The 22,605-nt window shown below is 46.2% G+C and overlaps 2 protein-coding genes across 8 annotated transcripts; both read right to left on the reverse strand.

Annotated features, from left to right (window-relative positions):
* Nucleotides 1–137: 137 nt before the first annotated feature.
* kif21a (kinesin family member 21A) lies at nt 138–14,833 on the reverse strand. Of its 5 annotated transcripts, XM_049722697.2 has the most exons (35): nt 14,556–14,833; nt 10,778–11,000; nt 10,520–10,702; nt 9,949–10,089; nt 9,749–9,883; nt 9,441–9,623; nt 9,215–9,330; nt 8,949–9,144; nt 8,685–8,874; nt 8,484–8,550; nt 8,170–8,370; nt 7,929–7,994; nt 7,501–7,591; nt 7,244–7,349; nt 6,975–7,163; nt 6,710–6,909; nt 6,510–6,617; nt 6,365–6,433; nt 6,150–6,292; nt 5,904–6,048; nt 5,631–5,825; nt 5,465–5,566; nt 5,183–5,348; nt 4,843–4,863; nt 4,139–4,196; nt 4,011–4,062; nt 3,761–3,927; nt 3,514–3,642; nt 2,892–3,028; nt 2,652–2,826; nt 2,388–2,552; nt 2,193–2,310; nt 1,934–2,104; nt 1,649–1,848; nt 138–1,575 (listed from the first exon to the last, which is right to left on the reverse strand). In XM_049722697.2, the coding sequence occupies exons 1-35, from the start codon at nt 14,597–14,599 to the stop codon at nt 1,479–1,481; spliced, it is 4,749 nt and encodes a 1,582-aa protein (XP_049578654.1). In that variant the 5' UTR covers nt 14,600–14,833; the 3' UTR covers nt 138–1,478. The 5 variants fall into 5 exon arrangements, with proteins under 5 accessions (XP_049578654.1, XP_049578655.1, XP_049578658.1 ...); XM_049722698.2 differs by lacking the exon at nt 4,843–4,863; XM_049722701.2 differs by lacking the exon at nt 3,514–3,642.
* Nucleotides 14,834–15,381: 548 nt separating this feature from the next.
* LOC125970422 (proton myo-inositol cotransporter) lies at nt 15,382–22,480 on the reverse strand. Of its 3 annotated transcripts, XM_049722710.1 has the most exons (13): nt 22,390–22,480; nt 20,257–20,720; nt 19,765–19,924; nt 19,301–19,509; nt 19,115–19,223; nt 18,890–19,053; nt 18,372–18,486; nt 18,171–18,299; nt 17,987–18,105; nt 17,712–17,864; nt 17,365–17,537; nt 16,471–16,539; nt 15,382–16,333 (listed from the first exon to the last, which is right to left on the reverse strand). In XM_049722710.1, the coding sequence occupies exons 2-13, from the start codon at nt 20,666–20,668 to the stop codon at nt 16,325–16,327; spliced, it is 1,821 nt and encodes a 606-aa protein (XP_049578667.1). In that variant the 5' UTR covers nt 20,669–20,720; nt 22,390–22,480; the 3' UTR covers nt 15,382–16,324. The 3 variants fall into 3 exon arrangements, with proteins under 3 accessions (XP_049578667.1, XP_049578666.1, XP_049578668.1); XM_049722709.1 differs by having other exon boundaries at nt 15,382–16,539; XM_049722711.2 differs by lacking the exon at nt 15,382–16,333 and having other exon boundaries at nt 16,401–17,537.
* Nucleotides 22,481–22,605: the final 125 nt, after the last annotated feature.

Genomic DNA, 22,605 nt, shown 5'->3' on the forward strand with positions numbered 1-22,605 from the left:
TAATTCAAAACCAACCCACTGGGTCTATTTCGTTTGGTTGCTGCTGCCATCTGGTGGATACGTTTGGTAATTATTTAATAGTCAAGTATGTGTAGGGGGGGGGGTTGTTGTGCAAAGAAGAAAGCACAAGGGATCTGTTTTGTTTTTTGACAGATGGCGTTTATTCTACCCAGGCATCATCTGACATTAGAATAGCTACAGCGATGGCCATTTGCAAGATGGCTTCTACAATTCCAAAAAAGGGAGGGGAAGGTCCGGAATTAGACTGATACAAACTGCTAACAACAAAAAGAATCTAAGCGTGAAATCATGAAAATCAAGCGTTCCCGTCGGTGGTCCCTAAAGAAAAACATTCGCTCGCGTTAGCCTCGTCATCATCGGAACATTCATGAAATTGGAAGGCCTCGCCTCTACGAAAAGGACTGACGCCAAATCACATAAACAACGCCTTTGCTATGCTAACGAGCGGGCTGCGCCTGTCGTGCGCGACGAGAAGCCCCTCTGATAAATGTAAGCAAGGCGACGACGTGTGGCCGATATGCATGAAGTGAGTGTTAATTGCATCCGTAGCGGACGTCACGTAAGCCCGTCTACTGAAAGCGAAATGAGCACGGACGCATCGTGAAGAGATCACGCCCGACGTCAACATGTAGTGAGGGTCGGAGTTAATTGTGCGTGGAGCTAGCGTGGATTATGTCACATACACACAGTGAGCGCCGAGTGGGTCAACCGTACAACAACAATATTAGTGGTGTGAGCACAGACCATGTGATCATCTCGAGAATATTACCGACCGCATCAACGCACGAGGAGGTGCACATTAGTGTGGACACGGAGGACAGAGGAGGTCGGCGTGTGGATGGAGTGCGGACCACGTATGTGGTCCGATATAGAGGACGGATAGTGTTAAGAAGCTTCATCCTGGGGGGAAAAACAAAATGATCACTTTTAAGACTTACGTGCTAAGAATAGAAGAGCAACCGCATTGCGTGGTAACATGAAGCCCGCACACCACGCAATCAAGTCGGGTCGACATGACATAAATAAGAATTCAGCATTTGTCACATTCGAACACTTAACACACACAAAAAAAAAAGTTATATATGAAATGAAGCTTCCAAGGTAGCGTTGAGTGTCTTTTGGGGTGACGTGAAGGGTTGACGTAACGACATCAAGTAACAGGAAGCACAGCGGCGGGTTGTTTAGACCGGCTAGCAACCCGACACTTTCCATCCGAGATTTGGCGGCGGCCATGTTGGACGGCGGCCATGTTGGACGGCTACGGTGCAAACAAGCAATAGCTAATAATAGCTCATGCTCGGAAAGCGGCACTTAACGCAACCTTGATGAGTCGTTATCACTTAGTGGCTACGTGTCGTGTATGTGTCCGGGCTTCGTACTGGCGGAGGAACAAGCGCAAAGGGGGGAATCAAAGTGCACATCAGAACAGAGTCCAGCAGAAGTTGCCGCGAATACGTTCAGTTACTCGCCACCTCGTCCGCCGCATTGTCAACCGCCTCAAAAGTGCCGTCCAGTCCGCCGCTGCGGGCGCGCCAAATCTTCACCGTCCGGTCGCTAAGAGGCAAATACAATTTTTTTTTTAAGAAACTATCAACGTGGAGGTTTCATTGGAAATATCAAAACTCACTCGGAAGCGGTGAACAAGTGGCTGGCGTTGGTGGCGATGCCGTTGATGGGGCTGTCGTGACCCTTGAGCTCGCCCAGGCCCGCCAGAGTGTCCGTGTGCCACAGTTTGAGCACCCCTCCTCGACAACCGCTCAGGAGCGCCGGAGAGCCCGGGACCAACCCCAGGGCGCACACCCAGTCGCGGTGAGCGTTCGGGACTTGCTGATGGGAGAAAGGTTCAAGCGATTGATTGTGACAGAACAGAAAAAAAAAAAACCCCACAAATTATTTGGACCACTAATCGCACCTGTAGCAAGTCCTTGCGATCCAGGTCCCACTTCTTGATCCCGTTGTCACGGGAGCCGCTGAAGAAGAAGTCGCCCTGGATGACCAGAGACTCAATCCCGTCGTAGTGGGGGGGCTCAAAGTTGTGTGTCGGGCTGATGCTTCCCAGGGAGCCTTCGGTCACGTCAAAGAGCTTCATCCAAACACAACCGGATACGATGTGAGTGACCTTTAACATCTCTCGTGGAGCGACCACATGCCAGTCTACTGGAATAACACACCTTGACGTAGTGGTCTTTGGAGCCGGTGATCACCAGGTCCTGGTTGTTCCCCGAATGGTCCACAGTCAAACACATAACAGGACCTTGGTGACCGGTGAGCTTCCCAGTGGAGGCAAACCTATGGGAATAAATAAACCACAGTCAAATATATTTGGAATTCTTCCATAGATGTAAGCAAAGGTTGAAGACCCTCACCTTCGTAGATCCCACACCCTGACCGAGTTCCCGGCAGCGGCGTACAGGACCGTCCCGTTGGGGTTCAGAGCGATTTGGTTGATCAGGTTCTCACCCGCCGGGATGGTGACCGTCCGACTGGTGTTGGATGCGCAGACGTCGCCGAGATTAATCTGACCAGAAGAGCTGCACAGACGTCATCATCATCATCATCATGATGGCGTGGAAAGAAATGATGTCACACAACATAAAGATGGACGCACACAAGTCTTCCCGCTCACTCACCAAAGGGTCCGAATGCACTTGGCCGAGTCACGGATGTCCCACACTTTGATGTAGGAGGTGGAGACGGAGAAGACCAGGCTGGAGCTGTAGCGCACCGACACCACGTTGTTGGGATGTCCGGCCAGCGACATAATTTCCTGGCCCGTCACTAGATTCCACACCTTGCAACTGCGGTCTGAAGGAAGAGAAGAACGCTGAGTCGGCGTCGAGCGTGAGAACAAGGCCGGAAACGTGGACTACCTTTGGATCCGGTGAAGAGCAGGTCATCGGTGCAGTCCACGCACAGGACGGCCTTGCTGTGTCCCTCGGCCACGTGGACGCACTGTAGCAGCGAGGTCGAGCGACTCTTGGAGGATGTCACCGGGTGGATGACGCCCCTGCAGAGTCAAACGAAAAACATGGCGGGGCGACGACCTTCAACGGGAGGCGCTTCACGTTCACGCGCAAGCACAGAAGCATGCGGCTCCGAGGGAAGTTCAGAACATTGGAGATACGATGGACACAGAAGGGATGGAAAGCAAGAATAAGGAGAGTTTGACCCACACAATCATTTTAGGCTCATTTTGTCCGGAGATCTTCAATGACGAATTTGAGAGGTTATGTTTGATTGCTACTAAATTGAATCCATTTTGATCTCGGGGTCGTTGGGAAATTTTTTGTCTATTTGCTACGAAATTTGACGCAAAATTGCAAAACGTTTAGTTTAGTGACAAAATTTACACTGCACATAAAAACGTGATAGGAAGCAAATAGGTGGAGGACAGAATTAGAATATGGGGATCGATTCAGTTGATTAATTTAGTGCCATGCTTCGCCAAAGCTGGACTGTATTAGTGGCGTTACTTTTGGGTGTCACTCTTACTGTTTAATCTCCTTGAGCTTTGCCCTGTCGCCTTCCGCTTGGGCCTTGTCATACGTCTTCCTGCGAGTGAGCGGCGACGGTGCCGGCGAAGCTCGCTTTTCGGCACTCGGCGGCTTTCTGGGGCCCGAACTGATCGTTGGGTTGTTTTTTTAAGGGGACAAATGAAATGTAAAACAAAACAAAAAAAATGGGGGTGAAATGATGATGAGGCGCATGCGGGACAAGGTGAGGAAATTAACCGACTTACGCGCTGTACATTTTGGAGGAGAAGCTGGGCGAGAGTGCCGCAAAGTCACCGACGCCGTCTGGCGTCTCTGCTAGCGGCAACACGGGGCTCGAAAAGTCGCCCGTGTCGGGGGCGGCCTCGCTGTTGGCGTACAGGAGCTCCATTTGAGTGGTGGTGCGCCGGCGAGCCTGCAAACAAACGGAATATTATTATTTTATTTTTTTAAAATAAGTGGCTAAAACAAAAAAAAACATACTAGATTGAAAAATACCTTATTCCGAGTCTTGGTCTCGCCGCAGAACTTCATAAGATCCGGCACAGTGCTGAAAAGACAACGCACACAGTTCGATTCATACGCTATCAACTTGTTAATCGTCGTAGAAACAGAACCAAACGTACTTTCCGTCTGCTGACGGGCTGGTGGCCGACTCGTCGCTGCTGCTGTCGTCGCCGTTTTCTGTGGATAAAGAAACTGCTGTCAAGAAACGCATTCAGAAAAATAAAAAAAAATCTCAACACATTCAAAGTGGAACCTCCAAAGTGGAACTACATTATTATTGGTTCAAAGGAATATAAAGTGAATATATCTGTTCTTTAGTATAATCACTACTAAAAAAAAAAAAAAAATGACCCAAAGGACTATAAAAATGAATTATAATCACATTTTTTTAAATAGTTGGACTTTAGAGGTTCCGCTGTCGGTTGTAGCTAAGGAGAATGGATTTTGAGAAGGTGAAGGAGAGCGGCAGATGATGGGAGGCGATGTCAGCACAGCGCCATGCCGCTTCGACTGGAACACCTTCTTCACTGAGCTCGGCCCGAAAAAGAGAAAGTGAGGGAGGGGTGGGGGCTGAAGGAATCGTTAGTTCGGGGCTCCTGGTTGACCTACAGGTCATGTGATCCACGTATTCTTCCTGTGTGTGTGTGTGAGTGGGGGCGTTAGCAGGGTGCTAAAGCGTGGAGGCTGCAGCGGGGTGATGAGCTGGTGGGAAGGAGAGGAGAAAGAAAATGGCACCTCATGCAACCTGCTCAAGTTAGTTCCATACAATGCATGCGCTCAGCCGCTGGTAAAAAGCAGACTCCGATGATGTCGTTCCACTTACCGGCTGCCACGTTACCTAGCTCTGTAAGAACACCACAACACAAAAAGAACCGTGTGGAAACACAAAATACAAAAAAAAAAAAAAAACAGACAAATGAATAACCGTAGTTGAGGGGGGGAAAGGGAAAGTGAAGGAAGTAAAGACATTTTAGGAGGTAACCTGCTGAACACTCGCCATTTCTACTCATAATTCATCGTTTATTTGAGTCCGCAATCTGCTCCAAGGATCCAAATAAAATAGTTTGTGTTCAGCAGCAGGCCGTGGGGAATTGAACACATCATGCAACAAACCCTGATGCTAATTGCTAACGCAAGACCACTTCAAAAATGTCGGCGTCTACCTTGCAGGGCGTTGCCCAGCAGGGCGTCCAGCTCCGGGTTGAACTCGGCCTTCTCCTTCAGCATGTGGAAGAGCAGCTGGTTCTGAGTGGCGCTGGTGATCTCCGTCTGTTTCAAGCGGCCCTCCATCACTTTCACCTGGGACTCCTTCTGGGCCGCCTGCAGACCCTTGACACGACCAAACGCGGAGGTTAACATCTATTCTTAAGTCTGGGGGGAATAAGAAGTGCTAGCTGGCTAAGTGGCTAACAAGCTAAGTGGTTGTCTTGTCCTGCTGTGGATACCTTGTTGATAGCCATGGACATAAAGTGATCCAGCAGGAAACGAGCCTCCACCAGAGTGCAGGAACCGATCACAGCAGAGACGTCCACGGTGTCGACTTCCTCCTGGAGCCCAACACAAAGCTTGATGACAACACATCCCCAACATCTCGTCATCCGATGTCCCCACCTTGGTCTCCTCGATCTGCATGATGTTGGCCTGACAGTCGGCGATGCTGTCGTTGATGTAGTCAATGTTGGCAGCCAGCGCGTCCACTTCCTCGTTGAGCGGCACCACCGCCTTCTCCGCTTCGGAGTCTTCCCTGGCCAGCCGCTCTCGCTTTTTCACCACCTTCTCCTTACGCTTGGTCAGCTCCTCGCGTTGCTATGGAAACGAGACCATTGACTACGGGCGAACCGGGCGCCGACATTTTGTTGGTGGCTAGCTCGCACGTAAATCTACCTTGAGGAGGCGGTTCATGTCGTTCTCCATGTTGGAGATGGTCATCCTTTGCATGATGACGTCCGAGATGCGTCGCTCCAGTGACTGCCACTTGTTGCGGGCCATCCGGGTGGAGTAAAGTCCACCCACCCGCCTGGGAGAGGACCTGCGCACGAGAGGAATGCAAATATTTACTTTCGTGTGATTCCCAAGGATGACACAAGGCATTTGATGCCATGCTCCGCCCACAAGCAACTGGAGTCGTACCTGGTACCGTTGGGAGCACCGAGTCCAGAATACGTGCGTCCAGAGGGCGGACGGTGGGACAAGTCCTGGTTGGCATCTGACAGATTGATCTTACGAATGACCTTTCCCGAGGTGGGCCTGGCCTGCCTCCTCAGAGCCGTCACCTGGCCACACAGACGGAGGACGCTTGAACACAAAAAAAAAAGAAAGAGCGCCCCCTAGAGGCTAAAACCCACCTCCTCTGTCTTCCTCCTGAGGATGAGCTCCTGCTGCCTCCTCTGAGCCTCCAGTAGCTTCAATTGATGCTGAGAAGACGAAAAACAAGGTGATGAATGTCCATCAACGGTTCATCCAATGAGAGGACGAGGACCATTCGCTGACCTCTTGTTTACGCTGGTCCTTCTTCAAGGAGGCAATCTCCCGGTTTCGGCGGGACTCGTTCATGCGGTTCTTCTCCTGCTGCTCCTTCATCTGCTTCATGAGTCGAACCTGAACGCAACACATACCGAGATCCAAATGTTTTTTTCTTTGGCTATCATGGAAATTGTCTGGCTGTGACGGTTCCAGCCTTTTGCCGTTACCTTGGTCTTCTTCATTTCAGACACGTCCATCTGGAGCTTGCGTAGCTGCTTCTCGTACTGCGACTGGTTTCTGAGCAGGCGGGCGTGTTCCTTCTGGGCCGACTGTAGCTTCTGCAGCTCCTTGTTCATCACGCTCAGCTTCCTCTCATACTCCGTCTTGATTTTGCGGGCCTTGTCCTCCGTGCCGCTTTCCACCGAGTCTGAAGAAGATGCACACAGTCAGAAGTGGGAATCAAAAACTGGTTCTGGTAGAACAGGAGCTTACTCATGTTCTGGAGGACCCGATCCCGCTCCAGCTGCGTGTCCTTAATCTTGCACTGCAGCATCATCAGCTTTTGCTCGTACTGCTGCTTGAGCGTGTGCAGACGGCGCTGGCTGTTCTCCAGCTCGTCGATCAGCTTCTGCTTGATGGCGATCTCGCACGTGATGTTGGCCAGGTCGGCCTGGAAGTTCTCTGAGGACCACCCATAGAAAAATGTAAGCACTGATCTATGCGTACTCGACGCTACTTGTTGACGTTCAGATCGCTCACACCTTTCTCGTCCGACTCCGAGTCGGAATCGTCCGAGCTGTCCTCCACCTCCATGTCCTCGTCCTCCTCTTCATCCTCCTCGTCTCCTTCATCGTGCTCGCTGCCGTCCTATTGAGTAGTGTAAATTGCAGAGTATGAAGATTTGGAGTTGTACTGAAGGCATCAAAGCAAATAATTGCGTTTTAAATAATCATACTTTATTGAACACAAAGACAAATTAAAAAAAAATCCCAGTTTGTGTGTGTGTGGAGCGACTCACCAGATCCGCTTCATCGCCGGCTCGCTCGACGTTGTTCTCCTTGTCGCTGCTCTTCTCCTGCTCGTTGTCGGGATTGTCCTCCTTGCTTATGCTGAAATATAGAAACATATGCCCTTATTATTATTGGGAAAAAAAACCAAACAAACTATTTGTTATAATAAATAGGATAATCATTGTATTTTTAGCATAGTGTTAAACCATGAAAATAAAAGAGGGACTACACACTGCAAAAAAAAAAAAAAAAAGGATAAAGATTGAAGCCATTTTGGTTGCATTTCAACCAGCTTTAGCAACACAAAATTGAATAAAAATATATTTTTTAGATGACAAACACAAGAAGCGTTGATGGGCAAACTACAAGCAAGACCGGGACTTGTGTTCGAGGATGAGTCGAAAAGTGAGGAGCAGGAGGGCGGAAGCCAACAAACCTGACGGCAACCTCCTCCTCCAGCTCCTCCTCCCTCCTCTCTCGCTCCTCCAACAGCTGCTGTAGTCTTCGGAGGGAGGGAGTAAAAGTTTAAACGAGAAGTGAAGAGAGATGAGGAGAGGAAGGAAGAGTGAGAGAAAGATCCAGCTTTTTGGAAGAATGCGATTCATTCTCACAGCGTCGTGTCAGTGAACACCTTTAACCCAAATTGAAGTCGATTTCAACATTCGCTCTTTCCTCACCTTTTCTTCTTTTTCTTCTCTCGCTTCTTCAGCTTCTCCAGGTCCTTCTTGGCCATCTCGATGATGTCGGACGTCTCTTTCTCGGGGGCGGAGGAGGACGTAAAAGAGCCGGGCCCGCCGTAGAAGGCTTGGCGGCTGGAGGCGCGAGTTAGGTTCTTGCGCAGGTTCTCGTTCACCGCCTCGCTCTCCAGGAGCTTGGCTCTGAGGACCACGACAATACGTAAGCAAGATGTATTGAATGAATGAATTTATTAAAAAAAATCCACATTGATGAGACAAATATTACAGGATTACTAGACAGCATCGGTGTTTACCTGAGGTCTTCGATTTCTTTGATGTAACTCTGAATCATGTTGCCAATTTCTTCTGTGCCTCCTTCACCTGAACAACAAAGAAAGACGGTGAATTTCTCAATAAACGGAAACATAAAAAAAAATTCCACATGAAATGGAAAATAACGGCACTGTGGTTGTTTCTAGAAAAACCTGAAGGTTTCTATTTTTGGTGGTGCTTACCCGCCCTGGCGAGGGCCTGGTTGGCCTGGTCGCTGAGCAGCTGCGTGAGTCGCGCCCGCTGGACGTCGATGGTCTCCTGCATGGCCTTCACCCTCACGCGCAGGTTGCCGTTCTCCGTCTGCAGCATGGCGTTCTCGTGGAACATGTCGCTGAAGCTCTCCACGCCATCCTCGCCCGCCAAGCGTTTACCCTGCAGTCAGAACTTTTTAAGAGGACGGGTCATTGTGCTGACCCGTGAAAAGCGAAATGGAAACACCCGCGCACCGTTTTGTATTCCATGAGTTCCATCTGCAGTCTGGCGATCTCCGTCCTGAGCGCGCTGATCTGCTGGCTGGCTTTGTCCTGGTTGACTACCACTTTGTTTTTGATGTTGCGGGCGCGGTTGGCGTACTTGAGCGTGTTGAGAGTCTCCATGAAGTCGCGGTCCGATGGGCTGATGCACGCGATCATCACGGTTTGGCTGAGACAAACAACGATACTTCTTTAGTCTCCTTTTATGGTGGAAAGGCAAATTGTGTTTCGCCACTGACCTATTTCCTCCCAAGGAGTCTTGCAGAAGTCGGGTCAGTTTGGAATCTCGGTAAGGCACGTGCGAGGACCGCTTGCTGCGGTCGCCCAAAGCACTGATAACGTTCCCCAGGGCCAGCTTTGAATAACAAAAAAAAAAAAGAATGAAATAAGCAACTCTTTTAAAAGGCGCACTCCTGTGTTTCCGTGGCGTCCACCAGATGGCAGTGCAACACAATGTTGACTCACCAGTCCACAGTTGATGGAGATGCCCTCTTTGGCTCGGTCTCCCGTGGCGCCCGTCCTCTTGAGCCTCTCGGAGCCGGCCAGGTCCACAAAGTGGAATTTGGCACTCAGCGTCTCGTACTCGTCCATGTCTCCGTTGCCGTTGGAGACCCGATTGTCGCCGCCGTCGCCGCCGCCGTCTTCCTGCTGCAAAGACCAAGATGAATTTACTCAAAGAGCAATTAAAAAAAGAAAAAAAAAATTAAATAAAAATGTGAATTAATTTGTATTTTTAAATGGAAAAAGTAAGACAAAACGTCAGCGTGACTCACATTGTTGGGGGAGGCACAGACTCTAACTTGGCACAGGTGGATGGTGAAGATGGCGTGAGAGCGGGAGCTCTGGACATTCATCTGCGTGCTGGCGGTCGTGCGAGACAGAGCGCCCAGCTTCAGGCACTGCATCATCTGAAGCAGCCGGGACAAATATCAGTGGCCGTCGTGGGAAATGCGGCAAACGCTCCTACTCATACCTCGGCCTCGGAGGACACGGTGCGGGTGGTCACGCCCACGGTGTAGATCCCTCCGTTGGCGTCCTCGTGGATCTTGATGTGAGATTTCTGCTTCCCGTCCCGCACGGAGTCGAACAGATCCAGAACCTCCTCGTTGTAAAGCTGCGCCCGAGGCACAAAAGAAAGGAAATATGTCTGAATTGATCACAAATTAAACTCAAGAAAGCCACCCTAATTATTATTTTTTTTACCCACATCAAGGAAATGTTTTCTACTCAATGCGAGTGAGAATCCACACAAATGTATTCAAGTCATGACATCGGAATAAAAATATAAGTACGTACAAATATTTGGTGTGATTAAAAGCACAATACCATTAATTTTACCGCCCGGTCTGATTTGTGGCCGTCCACGTTTTATCACATCTCAAGTTGCGGCTAGTCTTTTTTCGGTATGCGAGCGCTGTCAAAGTGTGACGGAGCGGCACAAGTGCCTCTCAATGTGGCTCCTTGTTAACTCCTCCGTGGCCACTTCCTGACCACCTCGCACCCGTCCTCCTCCCGACCCCATGCTGATAATGACAGCTGCTTACCTCCAGGAACTGAGCGTTGATTTTAAACTCTGGCGCGGGGCTACCCTGTTCCTGCGCGGCCTGCCGGCGCTGCTCGATGCCCCGGTAGAGATGGTGGACGGCACGGGGGATGATGCCCAGCTCGTCGTCCATGATGTTAACGTCGAAGCCCGTCCCCATGGTGTACGTCTTTCCCGAACCGGTCTGCGCGTGGAGAGATGATAAAGATAAATTTGATGTCAATTCAATTTCACACAAAATGGCGTGGCAGCTACTGGCCTGTCCGTAGGCGAAGACGGTGGCGTTGTATCCCTCGAAGCAGCCCTCGATCAGCTTCTCGGTGCAGGTTTGGTAAATGGCGTCCTGCTGCGAGTCCATGTCGAACACGTAGTCGTACGTGAAAGACTTGTCCTTGCCCAGGATGACTTGAGGCTCGCCGGGCATGACGTACGTGCAGATGTGGCATCCTTCGATCTTCTCCCGTGCCAGTTGAGGACGGATCCTGAGGGGGATTAAAAAAAAAATAAAGCAAGATGCGAATAAATGTTGGATTTATTGTTTTAAACTTAATTTTTTTTTCTCAAAATCATAAATTCTGCTTGTTGCTGGTTCCTCTGACATGGAAGTCCTCAACAGGGTTGAAAGACACCTGGCAGCATTTCGCATCTAACGTGAATAACAGCCTCATTGTGCCTCCAAAACAATTTCTGGGGCGTCCAGCATAGTGCGGCCATTGTGCGTTCGTAAATGTGACACTGGACCCTGGCACCGAGCGGACTGTGGGGGCAACAAGGTACTGGGGAAACCCCCAGGCTCTTTTGGAGTTGTTTGCAGTGACAATATATAACATTTGTAATCCTCTACAGTGAGGACAGGACGTTCTTTGTTTCAGGAGACTGAACTGCGTAATCCGGTCAAGAATCTGTGATGTGACGTGTGTTGGCTAACTCGACACCAAATGAATCCAAATCCAAAAAAAAAAAAAAAAAAGCGAAACCCTGGTACACACCACACATAGAAGTGAATATCAGAAAAAAGCACTTAGAGGATGGTGTTGCCATGGTGACCGTCAACGGATGAATTAAAATCCTAATCCCATGCAGGGAGAGTATCGCAGAGGTCTGTTTGATCCATTGGATGACACCAATAGAAGGGAGGAAGGGGAGGGAGGGGGGGATTTAAAAATAAATAAAATAATAAATACATGACCAAGCTTAGCGTCCTGCCAAGCTCCAACCTCACGGTACCACAAATAGGACGAGGATGTAACTCCAGCGGGGTTCACAAATAGGACGCCGACGCTCTCGAATAGATTCACGCATCTCATCATCATCATATTTATATCAATCAGGTCTGCAGATATAATCAAATCATTTTTAGAACAGCCCCTCCTTTCCTTTGGTGCCTGTGTGAACTTTGACCCGCAGGAAGCAGCCAATGTTGTTATCAGCGCACCACGTGGGGGACTTTGCGCTATCTTGTTTGTTTGGGCGACACTTTTTCCAAAAACAAACTGAGGGGGGCGGCTTGGGGATCAGCGGGAATTCCCCGTGTGGATCCAACACATTTTGTTATTTTTGTAAATTTAAAAAAAAAAAGGTTGCTATAGTAAGTGATCAAACAAATTGCATTTGATTTTTTTTTTTTATTGTATGCTATTTGGCGACATTTAACTTTTTTATTGAATTTTACTTATATTCACAGAAGGAAGGAATACAAACATCTGACCAAAGTTCAAGAAGGCATTGGAGGCCAAAGGTCGCTGGTTATCTTCCAGATGACTTCAAACCTTGTGATTTTTTTGGAGCGGTCCTGCAAGGCTGAATCCAGCTGATTTGAAGGAACATCTGAGCCAAGTTGATAAGAAGGCCAACAGAACCCCTTACTGATTTTTAAACAATATCTGACTCCAGATCTTTTAAGGATTTTTTTTTTTGGACAACCACCGAGCAGTCAGTAACGCACGAGGGGGGAGGGGGGCGGCGCCAATAACAAAAAATGGCGAGCGAGCGGCGGGGGTACCGAGGGAATGCTTTGGTTCAGTGGCTGTGAACAAAGCAGAGGTTTCACAGGATCTTTGGACACTGTCCAGTCTGCTGGGTTTGGACTACAACACACACCTCAGGCCAAGTCTGCATCTTCTGGATACTTTGTTCTATTCCAACTAAATTGATTAAAATAAAGAAATGAAATAATCACTGTTATTGTCACCAAAAGCACTTGCAGCGGGTGCTGATCAGCTGTTGCTCCTCGTCACCTGACTCCCGATTTGTTTGACTTCCTCATCCTCCGGCCTGCGGCTTACAACGTTGTATCCACTTAGACGGGTAGCGGCATGCCTGCCGCCCATTACGCTGAGCCGACTAAAGCCTTCAGGTCTTTACGGATCCATTTAATGTCATTACGGTGCCCTTGCACAGCGGCCTGAACAGCAACAAGCCTTGGCAAGACATTGATGTGAACTTTGGCGACTAAAATATTCAGATGTGTCTTTTAATGAATTGATCAGTCCATTAAAGGTTGGACGACAGAGCGAGTGTGTGTCTGGTCAAGCAATGGAGTGTGTTGCGGTAACCACGGAAACCATCTTTCTTTTTTCTTAATCCGCGCTGATCTCAACAGAGGCCCCCGCTGTTCTTTCAAGCGTAGCTAGCTAGTATTGCTAGCCGCACGACGCTTGTACTCTGTATTATTTACATAATGTCAAGACATAGTTACAAAGGTGTGCTCTGATGGGCAGGCCACAACATACTGGAAAGCAAACCGGTCATGCAAGTGTCTACAAGTAAAAAGAGCAAATGTTTTTTTTTTTTTTTAGATGATTTTTTTCAAGAATCCCTGAATGCTAGCTTTTGCGTGACCTGATTTGACACTCTGTTTCTAATTGCAAGTTAAGAGCAAGGGTCGGGATCTCCTTTAGACTATATTTGAGTTGGATGAATAGAAAAAAAAGGACAAAAAAAAAAAGATGTGACAATGAACGTAGGAGGAGAAACTGCCCACACGTCCTCTGCTAATTGCATCCTTTTGGGGGAAACAAAGACCACAAGTCTGAAGAGTTCCTCCACTGCCTGCAAAAAAAATATTTTAACCAAGTGCTGCTTCATTCTTCTTTTTACACCTTCTTTATATTGTGCCTGCAGAGGAACTGAGAAAAAGTTGGGGGGGAAAAAAACAGCAAAGGACAACAAAGAGGGCCCCTATATTTATTTCTTAGCATGTGACTGTTGCCAAGCAGACTCAGGGACACTCAGGGCAGCAAGAAATGCGAGATTTATTATTTCTTTTAAAAACTATTAGATTGATCCCTAGACCCATGAATACTCTGGTTGCAGTACGCTTCAGGTAAATTATTTATAAACCCGACTGACTGTATATACAAAAAAACGACGTCTAGAACAACACAGCTGACAGATAAGAACGACTGATCATGACAGATAAGAACGATAGAGCAAGAGATTGAACAATGGGTAGGTGGAATGATAAGACGGTGACAAAATGATTAGATAGAGAGAGAGAGATAATGATTAGATTATTATTAGATTATTATTAGATTATTAAAATAATAGATAGATAGATAGATAGATAGATAGATAGATAGATAGATAGATAGATAGATAGATAGATAGATAATTATTAGATGATTAAAATAATAGATAGATAGATAGATAGATAGATAGATAGATAGATAGATAGATAGATAGATAGATAGATAGATAGATAGATAGATCAGCACGAAAGATACGCGACACTATGACGTCACAATCTTTATTTAACGAGGATACGAACGCACCTGGCTGACTAGCTAACAAGTGAGCCCCCAAAATCAGTGCGTCCCCAAACAAAAGCTGAATCACTCGAGTTCGCAAGCTTGCTTCATCCACAACCGTTACACCATCATCCTCTCGGCACCTGCACCGCGGCCACACTACCAGCTGGCCGTACACAGCTGGAACTAGGCCCACACGGGAGAGCCGGGGACCCGGTTGCAAGCCGGGTCGTTCCCGCCCAGGCGCTAGCAAGCTAGCATGGCAGGTGTCATACACAGTCGACTCACCTCAACGCCACACGAACCGAACTTTCATCCTGGCCCGACGTCATGGTTCCTCGTGTAATCCTTTCGAAAGGGGAATAGCGTTACCGCCAATCGGTCACCGCCATGTCGGGGGTGGTAAAAAACGCCAAAAATAAGACGTTTCTTTTTCTTTTCTTTTTTTTCTACCTGCGCCGCGGATGCAGCCACGCGCGTGCGCAAGCCTGGGCCAGTACCAGTATACCAGCACCGACTGATGGCGTGAACGCGCACGCAAACAGACGTGTGCTGTGCACGCAAACGCACGCGCCGTGTGGAGGAGCGCTGGCGGGCGGGGAGTCAACCGCAATGCGTCACTAAGCCACGCCCTCTTTCGACTCGTCCTAATCGTCCGTACATTCGTTCTGTTTTGATAAACAATTCATCTAGACTGATTTAACTTTAATTTTAACACGTAGATGTTTCTTCTGTATTTGTTTAATTAAAACTACATAAATGCAATTACGAAATCAAACGACCACTGCACGATAAATATCAAACCACGTCATACCTGGAGGTGTTTTTTTAATATTTGTGCTTATGTTTGTTTTTTACGCGTGTTTTTGCCCCTCTGACGTGCACATTGTTCTTACAAGACGTCTGAGTGGTTGCTTGGTGCTGTCAGAGGCATGCTCAAGCACGCACGGAGCTTAAGGTTAAGTAAAAGTAATAAAAGCGTCATCACGGAGCTTTGGCGACATCTTGTGGCTGCGTTGTGTGACGCCGTTTCTATTAAATTAAACAGTGGCAAAGTTAAAAAGAATACATGTAAAAACGGTAAGGGGGGTGGAAAGAACAATCACACGTTACATGAGTTTCATTTATTTTATTTCCCTTCAGGAAGAACTTAACAAGTAATACGGATTTTTGGTTTTCAAAAAACTTAGATGTCTCCAAAAACAGATTTAAACATGAATAATTCCACAACATATTACACTGTGTGACAATATTTGACATAATGAAATCATTCTAGCACTGACCAACAAAAAGTGCTCCTATATTTAACAACCTGGTGCTTTTCGTTGGACAGTGACAATGTATATAAATATTCCATTAAAAATAAATCCTATCACACCATACCATACCTAGATGAGTGCAAGTCTTAGACCAGCCCTGTTAATTTTTCCTTTAACTCTCACTGAGCCACTCGACTAGACAATCAATATCAGCCATTTAATGTCCACTGCAAATTGTATACAGACAGAATTTATCAGTCTTTTTCATGACACTATATCCACCACCATTGATGGATATAAATGCTATATATGCATTGTAATTGGAAGTGATAATAGCGAATGTGTTAGGAATGTGTTAAACGAAAAGATAAAAAGAAATTTGCACAGCACTGAGGTCCCGTTTGAAATAAAGAGGACCATCTTTATCGGAGGAGTGGGCAAACTGGCCACATAGCCGTTTCCTAATAATTTCCAAAAGTCCTGTCAAATTTGTTGTATGAATTTGTGTCCCCTCTAAAAAGGGTTAAACAAAATGGCACTGATTGATTAATATTTTGCACTTATATTTTTTTATTATAAATAAAAACGTGAAAATGAAAAAATATTTAATTATTTACATACATGCCACCCTTCTATCTCATTTAAAAATAAAATGTGGCTCTCAAGCACAATAGTTTGCCCACCCCTGAAATAACCTTTAGCCGAGTGAGTCCGACCGGATACCCTAAAGGCACTTTTCCTCCTGCTCATGCAAAACGAAGGCTGTGGGGTAAAAAGGTGCTCAGAACACAAAGCAGGTCATTTCAGCTGTGGAAATAAAAGAAAATACATTTCAGAAAAGCGACAGAGCGAAGGAATTAAACGTGGTTCTATCTTTGCCAAGGTGCTTAAATGCTTTATATACAACATTGTGCTTTTTTTTTTTTTTTTTTTAAATTACTTACAGTTATATAGGCTACGCCACTTTCCGCGCCCACTTTCCCGAAGTCCCCAAGGCTGAATTCCGCACCTTGCTAAAAACATTTCAACTACTTTTAGTGAGTCAAATAAAGAAATCAAATAAAATACAATGACTTTGTAAAGTGCACCACCAAGCACCAAAACATGAGCATGACCCAGGAATGCATTTCAAGAAGAGAAAATGGAGTGTGTCAGTAATAAAATCTTACTAATATAGTGTTCTATGGCTGTCACGTTTGGTGATGTAAAACCGAAACTCTAACACTAGCTTCAACCCTGTGGCTAAAATAAAATAAGGTAATAGTCCAAAACATACAGTACAGTACTTTTGCCGTCTTCGGGGAGTGTGCTGGTTATAAGGTATAGTAAGAAAGTAATCATTTTCTACTTTTCTCAATCAAAACGTTTTTTGGACCTTCAAATTGCACTAGAATTATCACCTTTTAAATTCAGTATTTTAAATAAAAATCTTTATAGATATTTGGTATTTTTCATATTGTTGGCATCTTTTACAGAGGTCTAAAACATTTGTTTTATATTAAAAATAATTTTGTGTCTGTTTTGCCTTTGAATTTTCCTTGTAGATGATTTAAATGTTAAGAGGAAGGTCGTACCCATGTGAGATGAAGCCACAGATTGATCAGAGTTGCCTGAGTAAGAAGGTCCCACAAAAAAAAAAAAAAAAAAATCTACAGGTGCAAATTTTGCTCAATTTATGCTCTTCGCCAGTAGAGGGCAGCAGATGATTTTCCTCCAAACTGCAGCAGTCTTCATACAAAAAAAATAAGCCAAACAAGAAAAAGCCAGAATCCCGCCGCCACAATCTAGTCTATGTCAGAGGTGTCGTTGTCTGACGGCAGATAATTGTTGCCTTTTACCCGAATATACTGGATGTTCTGATTGCTGAGGTTCGGGGAGGTGCCGCAGGAGCAGAACGGACCCGTGAACAGGTTCTCGATGTCCTCCAGCTGCAGTCCCTGCGTCTCGGGGAGGCACCCAAACGCGAAGACCAGGCCCAGGACGGTGAAGCCCATGTACACGAAGAAGATGCCTAACAAAAAGACAAATTTCATCAGCGCTTTGACCACTTAAACTGGTCTTCAAACCCTAATTTTAAAACCCTAACTGTTTGAAAATCGAATTAGAAATTCTCACGCCATCTTGTGTGAACCGAAATTAGACACCAAACTTGGCTCGAAAATGCAAGCCTTGTTTGAACAGTCACCTTGATAGGTGATGAGCTCGGCGATGTGAAGAAATGTGAGAGAGAGGACGACGTTGAAGATCCAGTTGACGCCGGCCGAGCAGGCATTTCCAGTGCTGCGAGCCCACAGTGGGTAGATCTCAGAGTTGATAGTCCAAGGCATGGGGCCCATCCCTGACACACACGCATTCGGTTATTTTAATTTTCCACATGCATGACAGTACTCACTCAAAAGAAAAAAGGTTTAATCACGTGATAATGATAAGTTGTATTGTTTCAAAAACATGCTTGCACACCTGGAGCAAAGAAAGTCAGGTAGAGGAGGAGACCCATCAGCACGATCCAAGAGTAAGACGTAGGGCAGAAGTTGTACGCCCAGAATGGACCCTCCGGCGAGTCCGTTTTGTTGGCACACCTGTCAAAGAAATGGAGAAGTATTTTTCCAATTCAAGTCAATAAACGGAAAACACAACAACCTACCGTCCCCACGCCGAGTGCTCGGTGGTCTTGGGATCGACGGGCAGGCAGGCGGAGTCAAAAACGCCGCTGCTGCTGTTCTCGCGGTAGCAAAAGCCACAGGCAGGATTCAACATGCAGTCTCCACAGTGGCTGATGAGAACATCCACATATTAATGAAGATCAGGCATACATTGTCATTATTTTTTTTTTAATTATATTTACCCGTATTGTACGCAGGAGGAGTTGTGGGAGTCGAGCGGTCGCAGTGTTACTGCGGGAGAGTACTGAGCTGACAGCAAGAAGCCGAGTGACAAAACGCTGAGACTCAGAGCGGTACCTTTAAAAAAAAAATCCAGTATTAAAAGTAATATATAATCCTGAGACCTAACGGGCAACTTTTATGATAAAAACTAAATAGGTATTTTGTGACCGTTATTTCTTGGCACTGCACAAAATCTTCTGACAGGTGTTTTTAAAACGCAAGTGAAACGGATTTACTCGCTCAGGCCTCGCTTTTGTTTGTATAGAAATTGGGCCTGGTTCTTAAAGTTCATTGCGGTGTATCAAGTTTGAATGGTAAAAAACTTTTTGGCTTCAGCTGCAGTAACTGTTAACGTGCTAATTAGCCGCGCCTTCAGGTGCATTCCGTGTTGTAATAGTTTGGAATTTTCCTACCAGTTAGTTTTCATTTCGTTTTAACCTCAGTTGGTTTTGTTTTGAGTTTTTCCCAAAATACTCACCCGTGAGACTGGCCAGCGTCAGTTTCCTGCGCCCGACTCTGTCCACCAGCCAGATGCTGAGGGACGTGCACACAAAGTTGGTCCCGGAGGTGACGGCCGACAACCAGATGGCCCGCCTCTCTTCGCGCACACCTGACATCTGCAGAATGGTGGCGCTGTAGTACCTGGAAGGAGAAGAGGAGAAGGTCACGCCAGGTGCCGGATACCCAGAAAAAAAAGACCTACATGACGGTGTTGATGCCAGTCAGCTGCTGGAACATCTGAAGGCCACAGCCAACGATCAGAGCCCTGCGGGTGGGTCCGTGGCGGAGCATGCGCAGAAGAATGATCCCACCTGGAGAACCAATGATGACATTTTACATTAGATTGAAATATTTAAATCATGAGCCCTTCCGAATAACAAATATTCACCTCCACGCAGCTCCTTCTCCTCCTCCTCGATGCTGGTCCTGATGTAGTCGAACTCCTCATCCACGTCCTGGCAGCCTCGGATGCGACTCAGGACGCGACGGGCCTCCTCTTTTCGGCCCTTCTGCAGAAGCCAGCGGGGGCTCTCGGGCAGGAAGAGGAAGCCCACGAACTGCAAGATGGAGGGCAGCACCGACAGACCCAACATGTACCTTGAGCAACGAAAGATGGACGTGAATGAGTTTGAAACAAAGGGGTTATTTGAGAGGAAAAGTAGATGCAAGTTGATGCTGTGAGAAAAAGTTTCACAGCCTCTCTGGCGTCAGATAAATAAAGCAAGGTAAAAAAAAAAAAAAAACAGAGCTTGTAAAACTCGTTTTGAAAGTAGCACTTAGCTGCAGATTGCATCCTTGCCTGTCACATACATACAAATTACTAATTAGGTGTTAAGATGTATACGTAATTACCTCCAGCCATCGTGCTTCATATAGCTGAAGGCGCCGTCCACCACACTGGCGATGAACTGTCCGGCGGTGATGAGAACGGTGATGACGGTGACCAGCTGACCTCGCATGTGGGGGGGTGACACCTCGGCGATGTACACGGGGAGCGTCATGGAGGCCACGCCTGGTGGGAAGAAGTATGCAGCATGAAGTTTCAATGCTTGCTAACAGTTTTGAACGTGTTTGAAATTTCTTTACGACAGGAAAAACTGCTTTTGCTAACAAAACAACAATTGCACAAACACTCGCAGCTCACTATTTTTTCTGCCTCACTCAAGCGGCAGAACTATAACCAAAGAACAAAAAAATAATCTTACATTGGTGTGATTAAGTCAGGAATCAATTATAATAATCAATTATACGAATATTGACTTTCCACAACTATATTTGAAATATATATTTTTTTAATTCCTGGTTTATCGCAAACATTTCTACACGGTCCCAACAGACACTCACCAATCCCAAGGCCGATGATGATCCTGCCAACCAGGAGCACCTCCTTGTTGGGTGCGAACGTCAGGATGAACCCACCGAAGGTGAAGATGAAGCTGGCCAGCAGTGTGCACTTCCTTCGTCCCAGCAACCCATTGAGGTAGCCACCACACAAACTGGAGATGGCCGCTGCCCCCACAGTACTGGAGACCACCAGCTCCTGCCACAGGGTGTTGAGGTTCATCTCCCGCTTGAGGAGCAGCATGGCTCCTGAAACAACGCCGGTATCATAGCCGAAGAGGAAGCCACCCAGGGCCGAGAAGAAGGCCAGCACGTAGACGAAAGGCTGCGCGGGGGGGTTCCGGGACGTGTCGGACGGGTTGATGAGACGCCGCTCGCCATCGTCCTCTGCAGGACTCTGATTCTTGATGCCCATGCTGACGACTTTGCTTCTGCTGAAGTGCGTCAAGCTGTACTCATCGTCCTGCCTGTTGCACATAGGAAGCGGGGAGGAGGGGTCAAACTCAGAAGGAAAACAACAACTTTTTCCTTGCCTCTCACTCGGGAGCTGTCAAGTCTGGGTGGGCTGACAACGAAGACCTCCAATTTTCACTTGACACTTGTCCGACATCATTTACGAAGCATCTTCTACGTTTTTCGAGAAGATCCAGAGACAGATTTTACTCATTTGAAGGAGCTAAAGTGCTAATTTGGCAATTTTTTTTCCCCCCTTTACAAGAAAAACTCACTGGAGCGTCGTGTCGTGCGTGTGGGGAGGGGAATTGCGATTTCAGACGATTTTGTTCAATTATTATTGCAGAGCTGATACGAATTACGCCCCGAGTCGCTGTTCCGCCATGTTTTCGCGACGTCACCAAAGCAGCCACCTCAACCCCACCAAGATGTGACGTCATTTACATGCGCCGAAAGTACATGTACAATCCATAAACACAGTAATGTTTTTATTTTTGTGGAGAAATTATCGGTTACTATTATAACAGACTATTTGTATTCTCACCATGTTGGATATTAAAGTAATTTTAAAAAAATTGTTACATAACACTAATGGCTGATTATAATTTGGGAATTTCTGGAATAAAGTTCAAATTGGACACAAAGTAAAAACACCACACGCCACAATTTTTCAGGATGTACAATCAAATTTCAACAGCAAATATTTAAAAAAATTAGGCCTTAGACATATGCACAAACTTGTCTGACTTGTTTGGCAACCTGACATGACAAGTGCTCGCGGTAATACAGTATTAATATTCTATATATAACAAGGCTCCAAACGGTTTTTATTCAGTAGGACTTCACTGTATTTTTCCATTCGGTGTTAATGAAAAGTTTATTTGAATAGAAATAAAAATCATAAACCCACGACTTGTTTTGATTTTATTATTCTGTTTCGAGAGAAAAAAAACTTATAGTAATACAGACATGTTTTTAAACAGTTCACTCTAGATATACTGAATATCCCCACTTTGGCAGTTTTTTTTTTCCAAAAACATTGCCTAAAAAGCCACTTCTCCTTGGCATTCGCTGACTACGCATAAAGACCTGCAAGCTTTGTGTTTTATCTATTTCTTATAGTTAATATTTTCGTATAATCTTTAATACTGTTGCTTAGTTTTATATTCTGTATTTTGAATGATATTTTCAATGTACCGTATAATTTAAATAATTTTGGACCAGTGTCAGTATAGGCTTTAAATGCCTTGGACAAGAACACGGCCAAAACATTGAAAAAAATAATGTAACACAACTAGAAATCTATCAATTGATTTATCGGTATAATCCGATTCTTAATTATTATTGTGGTAATTTTAGTTTTACACATGCAGAATTAAACAACCACTATCAATGTAACGAGACGAACTCTTAGGGTGAATCATTTGCACCTCTACAATTTATACAATCGATAAAAATAATTATGTATTAATTTTTTTATTTCAATTGCGTCTTTTTTCCAACGCGGTACGGCGCCATGGGTCAATCCCGATACTTTTCATATTGCGGCTGTCACCAGACATCGACGTAGAAGAAAAGAGGGGGAAGTCAGGGGGTAGTTCATATTACAATTTTAAACGCTTATTTGCAGAAAGACACCGAGAAAACAACACGGAATATTTCGAGTAAATTCAAATTACTCACCGAGTTTGAATGACGGACAAATTACCGGAGAGGAGACGAAATCCTGGGCGACCGCTTCTTTCAGTCGCGTTCCAAACGGGAAGTTTGTTTCCTGTTCCTGCACGGAGTCATATGATGTGATCGTGGGAAGCAAAAACACGCCTATCTGCGGTTGTCACAAACGGAGCACCACACACACACACACATACACAGACAAAAAGAGCGAAGACAAAAAGA

Source organism: Syngnathus scovelli, chromosome 6, assembly GCF_024217435.2.
Source record: "Syngnathus scovelli strain Florida chromosome 6, RoL_Ssco_1.2, whole genome shotgun sequence".
NCBI lineage: Eukaryota > Metazoa > Chordata > Actinopteri > Syngnathiformes > Syngnathidae > Syngnathus > Syngnathus scovelli.